The sequence below is a fragment of the Pseudomyrmex gracilis genome, unplaced genomic scaffold, assembly GCF_002006095.1.
Source record: "Pseudomyrmex gracilis isolate BER0280 unplaced genomic scaffold, ASM200609v1 scaffold_403, whole genome shotgun sequence".
In the NCBI taxonomy this organism is placed as follows: domain Eukaryota; kingdom Metazoa; phylum Arthropoda; class Insecta; order Hymenoptera; family Formicidae; genus Pseudomyrmex; species Pseudomyrmex gracilis.
The window spans coordinates 1-10,754 of record NW_018020987.1 but is presented as its reverse complement, the minus strand read 5'-3'; the positions used below and the strand labels follow the sequence as shown (position 1 = coordinate 10,754).

Below are 10,754 nucleotides of genomic sequence, written 5' to 3'. Positions count from 1 at the left end.
TTTTTTTTTTTACAATCTATTTTGGATGTTACTTTGTGCCCCGGTCTCCCCTAGCGGTAAGAACGCTGCTGGTTTGAGTCTTGATGATTTTTTTTTCTTTTTTTTTTAATATTAATTTTTATAATATAATGCTATTATTATTCAAAATAAATGTAATTAATAAATTTTTTATTGTGTTTATAATTTATAATAATATCGGAAAAATCAGTGCTATACGAATAAATGTAAAACGTGTTTTATTTAACTGCAAGAAGGCACATTACATGTTGCTGGATGAAATTTATCATAGAAACAATGAAAACAATAATTTTGTCGACAATGTGCGCATCGTACAAACGATCCGATATTATTATAAATTCCGATATTATTATAAATTATAAACACAATAAAAAATTTATTAATTACATTTATTTTGAATAATAATAGCATTATATAATAAAAATTAATATTAAAAAAAAAAAAAAATCATCAAGACTCAAACCAGCAGCGTTCTTACCGCTACTACTAGTCTAGCGCGCTAACGCTGCGCCACACGCTCTTTGATAAAACGCTCTCTTTTATATCTACTTATGTCGCTCGAAAATTTTTAATTGCAATTTTCTCGCAAACGCTTGAGTAATGCGTCTTATGCGTTTACCCTCTAACACTTGGCATAGTGACCTATCGATACAAAAAGTTTCAGTGAAATCGATTGGTCACACATCGTGCCTTCTCCTTGTTAGACACAAGCTGAAACAGACACATGACAGTCTTAATCGGACGCAGTTTCAATCGGACATAATAAACAACAAAAACTTCCGACACCGTGTATATTTGAGAAGTAAATATTTTATTTGTATCATACACTATTGTACACGTGTGTGACTCCGTTCCTCGCCCTACACTCTCTTCTCCCCCGAAAAAACCTAACCGAGTCTAACCTATGTTAATATCATTAATATATCATTAATTGTCACGATGCATATCGCTTGTCAGTGTATACTACAATCGCAGTGCCATGTTATAAATTGGATTGGGTTTTCGTTGTTTAATGTGTTCAATTGAAACTGTTCAATTGAGTCTATTATATGTCCATTTTTTGTCGTGTCTGATTAAATTTGTGTCTGATTGACATATCCTGCCGTGTCCGTTTTATTTTGTGCGCATCTGGTCCTTTTTATTCTCCGTAGTAGTTATCGCGCAACATTTTCATTCAAAAGTTTATTCGGTAATTATATACAAAGTGGGCCTTCTTACCGATTTTAATGAGCTTGAAATATGTTGTTAAGGACGTTATTCTGAATAACTTTTCTCTACACATATTACCGCTGCTCGACTTTAGTTTTCGAGTTATACATAAAAGAAGTTTTATAAATGAATTATTTGTTTTCTAACACCACGATTTCTAAAGTAAATATGTTGTTTGTACGTGTAGGCAAAGGAACTGCGCCCTCGAAAAATTCTAACTTAACGTACGATGCATAATGTATATTACTATATCGTAATATATTAGAGATTGAGTTCAGTTATGTTTTTCGGGGAGAAGGAGCGTAGCTCCTCTTGCCTACACGCTTATAACATTATGGCTAGTCTACAATGAAGGTAGTAAAGCTGTAGGTGTAGAGAATAAACTATTTTTTGGTGAATAAACAACAAGAATGACGAAATGGGCAATTCCCATTTTGCACTGCCTACTGCCTTACTGTAGCTAATGAAAAACGTGTGTCAAAAAACGCGAAATAATTACTTGTATAGACAAAAATGAAATAACTCCAAGAACCTTACTTCTTACTCTATACTGCCTTCTCCCATTGTAGACGACTCTTTATATTACTGAAGTCTTGTTTCAAAAATTATATACCGTAATAAAAGGAAGAGTTCCGCTTCACCTCCTGCATCCCCTCCCCGTGTACCATACTGTGTGATACAACCAAATGATTTACTTCATAAATCGACACGGCGTTGGAAAACAAAGATTCTTTTATGAAACTTCTTCTGTGTATAACTCGAAAACTAAAGCCGAGCGGCGGTAACATGTGTAGAGAAAGGTTGTTCAGAATAACTTCCTAAACAACATATTTCAAACTCATTGAAATCAGTGAGGAGGCCCACTTTGTATATAAATTACCGTTTAATCTTATTCTATAGAAAAATATTCGGTAATTATTTAGATTAGAAGCATCCTCACTGATTTTGATTATCTTGAAGATCTTGAAATATGTTGTCAAGGTCAATTCTGGACAACTTTTCCTTATACATTCCTTATGACCGACGTTCGGCTTTATTTTTCAAGATATTCACGAAAAACTTTACTTAAATTTGTCACAATTATACTTTATTCTTTATGTTGTTCTTTGTTTGTGTTGTGAGCGTGTAGGCAGGGGGACCCTCCTGTATCCCCCTCAAAAGAACTTAACCTAACCCAACGTGTGTTCTTATAATAGCATTAATGTCACGATGCATAATGTACGTTACTATATTGCAGTAACATATTAGTAGAAATTCGGTTTTTTTCGGGGTGATGTAGGGAGAGGAGCAAAGTTCTTTCCTAGCTACACACTTACAACATAAACATTTACGTAATATGTTTGTGTTGTAAGTGTGTAGCTAGGAAAGAACTAGTTTAGTTCAAAAATATATTGCAAAAACGAGCGTAGCCCGTCTTTGTATACATTTTGCCACCTAAGTAGTTAGTTTGTTGTGAATATCTCGAAAACTAAAGCCGGCGGCCATATGTACAAGGAAAAGCTTAAAATGTTGACATCATTTTTCAAGGTCATCAAAATCGGTGAGGACGCCTTTAATCTAAATAATTACCAAATATTCTCAAAACTTGATTTATGTCGTACGAATATTCTAGTCTTTATTTTATCAACCTATTATTAGTGTTATGAATAAATAAGTAGTTTTATTGCTCAACAACTTTTGTAACCAATATTTTATTTTCTTTTGCCGATACGATAAACTTTTAGCGATTGTCCATCTTACTGAACGTCGCGCACGTCTAGTCAAATCTGTCATCAATGTGCTCAGCTGTCAAACAAAACTGCTAAAAAGATCTTAATTTTGATATAGGTACTTAAAAAATGCTTAAAAGCAATTTTGAGTATGACAAAAGCAAAAAGTTACAAAAAAAATAGTGTCAAGATCAAGTATGTTACTATTATTAAGTATGTTATTATTATGTACGAGAGACGTCGTTGTCGTTGTTAACTGTCCAACCTAACTGTACCTCATCAAGAAATATTGCAATCTTTCCACGGCTTTATTTTGACAACTAGACGGGCAATAATTAAAAATTTTGTAAATAGTATTTGTATGTTGGTAATCTCTACTAAATTCTATTTTTTTTAACACTCGCAAGCATAGTTTGACCGCTAGAGTTTAAAATGTATCTTTTTTAATAAGTTTACACGTATAACGTGTCATTTGCAATGACATGATGTGTATCACGTAAAAAGTGTTATTTATAATTGCAATTATCTCTCTACTTTGAGACAATTAAACATTTAAAAAGTTTACGAGCACTTAGAATGCCTTTTGCTTAATACGTTGTTTAAATTTGGAAGGAATTAATTGTACGCAATAAAAATACTGTAAACGTTTTCATCAATTATAGCCTCTAATTACGCGTTTCACTTGTGTTATATTTTAGAAAAAATTTGAGTTTAAATTTCTAATATCGGAAGAGTGTGTTTCTATCAAAAATTACATAAAATACAACAATAATTATTTATAAATATCTTAAATTTGATAAATTTTGTCTGTGTTTGAGAACTTAAAACTGAATAATAGATATTATATAATTTTTATTTGTTATATAAGCTAACAGTAAATAAATATTTACTACTATTTAATAATAATATGTTTACTCAGAAATCACAATATTAATATATGTGTATTATTGAAATTGCAAAGTGCAATCGCCAATTCTGTGTACAACTTTTCCGTTTGTTTTTAGGTTTAATCAACAAAGCATTAGTACTAAATATAATATGTAGAGTGATACAGAGTAAAAAACTAAAAACAAAAAAACAAAGAAAGTGAGGGAAAAGAAAATAAAAACTAATGTAAAATAAAAAATAAAAAAGAGAAAGAGTGATGTTTTTTACGTGACGGATCTCAAAGCGCCATAACGGAGTCTCCTCCACCAGCATCTCCTAAGTTGCCAGACGTGCTTCTCTCTTTTGATATTAGCTTGCCAAATCGTCCTTTGAATCTCATTTTAGAATCATCACCAACAACGACTGTCTTCTGACAAAAAATCAGAGTTGCACAACTAACGATGAACAAGATACTTGGCAACAGTAGTGCAATTAAGAATTCGTGATAGGTAGTTTGAAGATCAAAACGTGACACAACCACGTTCGTGTTGTGTTCAGCGTAATAACATGGAAATCTAGCACGTGCGTTGTGATCGGATCCATCTTTCCCGTATTCATGAAGAAATTCCTTGCATTCATCTCGAAGTGTGTTTACACATCCCTCAAGGTTAATTAACAGTCGACTCTCATTAGAAATAATCAAACTCTGCTCTGGTGGTGCAACTATTTTTTCAACATCCAAGGGTTTGGTGGCATATATATTTAAGTAAGATAGGTACGTGAAGTTTGTTAAGTCAGTCAGTAAGTTCTTTTCCAATACAGAGCCGTTAATGCAATCCACTGCTTCCACACCTAGCGAAGAGTTGAAGATTCCATAACAGGAGGCCATCATAATATCACCGCGATCCTCATGCCAGATCTCTCGATTGGTCGTCACGTCTATAGCGCGTTCACACTGACTAAGATATACTTTGTCACCACTGAGAAGAATCATGTTCTTGTTCCTGGTCGGAATGTCAACGCATCTGCGATCGCAGTTGTAAGGAGTTCGTATACGCTCGCAAGTGCCGCGGTTACAGTGAAACAGGCCATCTATATCGATGCAGGTAATTTTACCTCGGCGACCTGAACATTTAAGAGGTGGATCCGTGTCATGGAATACACATTCAAAGGCATCGGTGATGTTAATGCAGGTGCCTGCAGAGCAATTGAAGGTACCAGTAAGATTGCGGCATTCATCTGCAATGCACTTGGACTTCTTCGCGTTTTCTTGATCGATGCCGTAACATGTTTTGTTTGTTGTATTTGTACAGTTTGCCAAAAGAATCGTAGATCCGTTTCTACGAAGATTTACATGAATCTGTACGCAAGGTCCTGAAGTCTTGGACAAACACCATTCACCGCAGCTGCCCCAATCGCAATTGTCGGCATTTACTGCTCGAATTGTAGTACACATTACGGGTACTTCATTGATACCCGATTGTATTGCTCGACCGCTTGGCATGTAGATCGCGACCGTTAGATATACGAGCGCAACCGATGACAATACCATTGTCATTTGGCAAATGCAGATTGTGCCGCAGATGCGAGTATCTTGCGGTGGTATTATCGGGTCTTCTATCGGAGCAGGTTTTTTCGGCATCTTGCTAGATTGATTTGTTAATAATTAGATCAGCAGTCAATTGTCTACACATATATTTGATTATCTTACACACACAAAAACACTGCTAAAAAAACACATTGTTTGTATTTGTATAAGCAGAATAAAAATGTTTAACACCGTTTAACAGTTTTAAAATTTAACAGTTTAAAATTTAATTTTCTGTAAAACTTTATCACCATGATCATTACAATAAATTACTTATATATATAAAGCCGGCACTATTACTTCAGCATAATCAAATAAAACTTATACAAAACTTCAGTATTCTTTCTACTCTGTTGTTGTATTGTAAATTTTACCCCAACTATTTCGGAAAAAATCTATGATTGTGATAGCTTAAGGATTAAGTTTAACGCAGCCACTCAAAAAAAAAAAATAAATACAAAAATAATATTTCCAATGCTATTTGTTGTTTTATTATTCTAACAATATATCAAGTTTATCATAAAAAATTAAAAAAGAAATCTTTTCAGAAAAAGTATAGAAGTACAGAAGTATTCTAATAGACTATTATTTTACCGCAACAAATTGAAGTGTATGTAGATTTTGTTGTTTTTAAAAGATGTTGGTTAGAAATTTGTTGATCATTGTGTTCTATATTGTAATAAATAATGAAAAATAAATGTGCCAGCTTAATATACATAAATTATTCTTCAATGTTTTTCAATACTCTGATAAGATATGCTGAACAAAAAAACTTTAAAAAGTATATTTATTATATATTATTTATGTCAAGCTATTATGTGTAAGTTTGCACTCACTTGTCTATTCCATAAATTTTGCAATATATTTTTCTAAATGCACAATGACTACTTTTTAAAGGAAACAGTTTTATGTAGTTTTAAGATATCATAGAAGAGCTGCTTGAAAGCAACTGTCAAGTCTGTAGAGATTTTACTAGTCACTTTACGCATAGTGTAAAATTTTAACTGTTTCACTAAAAATCAAATCAGTAAAAAAATGTCTAATTTATATTCACACTAAAACTTTATTCTTGCAACTGAAATTTGAAAACCGTTTACATTATCGTAATGTTCACATTGTGCATCAAATAACGAACTTGATATAACATCTTCTTCGTCAGTCGTTATTGTTTAAGAAACATATTAGCATTTTGCACTGAGGTTTATTACTATCGGAAAATCGCAATTTTATTAAATTTTTCCGCATAATCCTTCTGTGCACAATTGCATTTTTCACTTTCACGTCAGAGTATTACGCTAAAATCTCTTGTAACGTAAGTCTATCGTCGTGAATGTTCTTTTTTCCAGTCCCGATACTATATGCGCCGTGCGACAGCACAGAGGTTTCGTGGAAAGACGCAGATCGATGCCACGCGACTGCGCATTGCTGATCTGCAACGGCGCTAGGCATGTTACTGCAGTGTGACGTCATTCTAGACAAATATGTAAAAGAAGTAAATATATGAAGACGTACATAAATGATATTCAAATGACAAAGATGCTTCTTAATTTGAACAAATTGATTATAGTTGTGAGAACCTTCCACAGTTTAGAACTGTTAGAAATAACAGTAAAAAATATCTTGAGAAAATAAAGACATATATGTGTATGATATTCTTTTAAATAAAACACTTATTTTATAATAGAAAACATCTATAAATAAATAAATTTTACACTTCAAATCTTAAAATAATTTATAGTTAAATTATATATATTAAATTATAAATTATACATGTTTAATGTTAAATCAAATCTTTGATACTCGTAAATGATAGTTTGAGTCTTACCATAAATTTCTATTTATTTAAATTAAGAGATGAATTAAGAAAACCTTATATCAAAAACGTTACAAAAGCTTTAGATCTACTCTTAAGAATATTAGATTGTTTTAAAATTTTCAGAATATTATAATAAGATTATATTTAGATTGTTTTTAAAGATACACAGTAAAATTTGTTTAGAACATAAAAAAATATTTCTTATATTTGCTTCAGATAGCAAATATCTACATACGTTTTAAAAATTATATGTGCGTTTGTTTGAAACTTTGTACAACCGACTTCTAGGAAACATTTCTCATAAGTTAAAATGTTTATTTAAAAAATGTTAGATGTAATGTTTCTTTTCTGTAAAAGTACAATGGCTCCAAAGAGCCCAGCAGACACGGCAATTAATTATATATATTTCAGATTCATAACTTTAAAGTTTATAAAGTAACTTGTTATATAATAATTAACGTACATGTATGTTACATGTACTAGTGAATATCAGCAATAAAAGCATTTCTCTGATATATTAGAGATATGTATCTTTGTACTTTAAATATTATATTTATGATATGTAATCGTGCCACTATACTATATAACAGATATATTTCAGATATAGAACATTAAATATAATATATATTTCAAATGCATATTAATATTCAAGGTTGAGAAGTAACGCGTTACTTGTAACGTCGTTACCGTTACAGTTACTTTTTTTGGTAACTGTAACGGTAACGGCGTTACAAATTTTTTTTTGTAACGCAAAAAGTAACTTAGTTATATTTTTTGTAACGAGTTTAATAGTTACTTTTATCGTTACATTTTTTGTGTACATTTTTACTTGCTATAATTTTCTTTTATTGGAGACGTATATAGAGTGAAAGAAAAATTGAGAAGTTTACTGCTAACACTACTTAGATTGTCTGCACTAGAAATCTATATAATCCGCATCACGTGTATTATAAGATATCACTTGATGATCACAACGCTCATGGAATCATTTCATCCTTGTTTTTCTTTGAAAGTTAAACAAAGATAGATAACGCTCATAAGCATTGCAATCGTCAAATGAAATGCAGTCTTTCTGAACTGGCATATTATCAGTCGATTTCGGAACACAGCCAGAGAGAACAACGGTTACGTTCAGGAAACTCAACAGTTGCAGATCGGTTGAGAGATTATCACTTCTGATAAAACTATTCTTTAAAACTGCAACGGTTTCAAAAGTATAATCCAATCATAAGCAATCATCTCTTAAGTCAAAACACTTAAATGTAAGTATTATTAACATAAAGTTTTGTTGGAAAATGTATATGTATATGTCTTTTGAAAATATTATTTTTGCACGTGAAATATTTATACTATTATTCGGAAATCTGCAATATAATGCTTTCACCTCTAAATTAAAAAATTACTTCTTAAATATATCTTACTTTTAATTTTGTTTAAATTGTAAGACCTTGTGTACGTAATATTATGTACGTGATATTGTGTATTTTGATACCTAAAATATATATTCTTAGAGAATGCGAAATCTGTCTCTCATGTGTATTGTTTTTCCCTCAACTAAAAGCATATATATATTCTCTGCTATAATTTAGTTTTATAAGAGAGATTTTTATTAAAGCAAAAAATATTTGGCATTATTCTGTTTTAATTTCCAGGACTTTAGTGAAATTTATAATTATTAAAATTCAGGATAAATCTGCATAAAGTTCTCACAAAAAAAAAAATGAGCGAAATTTTGCGAATACAGAATATATTCTACGCATCAAACACAAATGTTTAAAATGTAAACAAAAACTAAGATAAGAACGTTATATTGCAGATTTAGCATTATATTTATATTATTACAATAGCTTTATTGTTTTGTATTAAAATATGGACTATATAATTTAGTAAACTAAATTATAGAATAATGTAAAAGAAACGCAATATTAATTACATGATGACAACAAATATCAATTACAATATTAATATATATAACAAAAATTAATATATTATAAAAAAATAATAAATATACTGAAAAAAATAATAGATATACTAAAAAGACAAAAATATTTTTTGTATAATTTTTTTATAACAAATTTCTAGACTTGCAAGGAATCCACATTACACCACAAAACATTGTACTTTGAATCAAACGTGCAACTCAAAACAGTAGGTATAAAAAAATGTATAACATTTTGCATAAAGTGTGGTTTGTGATTTGTCAAACATTTGTTTTAATTACGTTTGCAAGTTTGTTAAGCTAACAACCTAACTTTTAAGGCCTATTTAAACATAAGCACCAATAAGCGTATACATAAGGAAATGAATTGGTTCATAAAAAAATGCATAAGAAAATAAACTAATCCGATCTTATGCACAAGCTTATGCAGTTATAACAGTGTGTCTAGATAAACCTTTAATTGTCTGAATTATAAAAACACATATTGTTCTTAGAATTTTTTCCTTTTCAAGAATATTTTTGTAAGCTTTAATTTTATCTCTTAGAATTTGTATAATAATTAATATTCTTCTCAAATATATTTTTTGTTTTTTTCTTTTTTTAAAAGTTTTCTTTTCTCAATTAAACATATTTTATTATTTAATACTAATACTTATATAAATATATATTAAACTAATAAGAAAGACATCCATATAAATTAAAAGAAGTAGAAGAAGTAAAAGCAGAAGTCGCAACTAAAAGACGTAACAAAGATAATGAAAACAATCTACAAAAAATATATAAGGCCTTACGAACTATTCGCAGGATGTTCGTGCAGAAACTGTGCGTGTATATATATATACACATGTAACGAATTCTACTTGTAAATTTTTACAAGTGAGTGTTTTTTGAATTGAGATTTCAATTCTTGAATTCATACGGGATGCTGGATTTGCATCTCACATATAAAAGACCCCCTAAATAATTTTAAAATATTGCGAAAAAAACTCCTCGGCCAGGAGTCGAACCTGGAATCTCCGGCTTTCCGTGCCATCGCCTTTCCTGTTAGGCCACCGAGGCACATGTGGCCATTCGTTACATGTGTATACTACTGTGATCAAAAAGTAAGGTAAAATTGTCATTTAAAACTCCCGGGCATTAGGAAGGCAGGTAATTTTTTTTTCCTAGGTTGGTAGGACTGTCTATAATATTTTCCAAGCGTCTGTTTGTCAAAAGATTTAATTATCTCCGAGTTACACGTGTTTTTGTAAACAATCAAAAGTGAATTTTTCGATTTTTACAATGGGTGATTTTGTTGAGCAAAGAACTTGCATCAAATTTTGTTTGCGGAACGAATATTCTTGTGCGGACACGTTGAAAATGTTGCGGAAGGCCTTTGGAAACCATCGACCAATCCAGCAAATATCGTGCAACAGGTGAAGCAAGACCGAAAAGACCACGGCAAAGTCGATCAAAAATCAAGATTATGTTGACAGTTTTTTTTGATTATCGTGGTGTGGTGCACTATGAATTCCTTCCGCCGGGCCAAACTGTCAACAAAGAATATTATTTGAACGTTATGCGTCGTTTGCGTGAAGCTATTCGTCTGCAACGGCCGGAATTATGGGC

General features: G+C 31.1%; 1 protein-coding gene across 5 annotated transcripts in view; it reads right to left on the bottom strand.

Moving 5' to 3' along the window:
- The window catches only part of LOC109860524, a 96,568-nt gene extending 89,796 nt beyond the window's left edge, over positions 1–6,772 (bottom strand). Inside the window, exons 1-2 of one of the 5 annotated variants that reach the window (XM_020439655.1) lie at positions 6,228–6,772; positions 4,092–5,449 (exon numbers count right to left, since the gene is read on the bottom strand). In XM_020439655.1, coding sequence (XP_020295244.1) covers positions 4,102–5,445 — 1,344 coding nt within the window. In that variant the 5' untranslated portion in view covers positions 5,446–5,449; positions 6,228–6,772 and the 3' untranslated portion in view covers positions 4,092–4,101. Of the gene's footprint in view, positions 1–4,091; positions 5,531–6,227 lie in introns of all 5 variants that reach the window. The other 4 variants (XM_020439651.1, XM_020439652.1, XM_020439653.1 and 1 more) reach the window with 4 other exon arrangements.
- Positions 6,773–10,754: the final 3,982 nt, after the last annotated feature.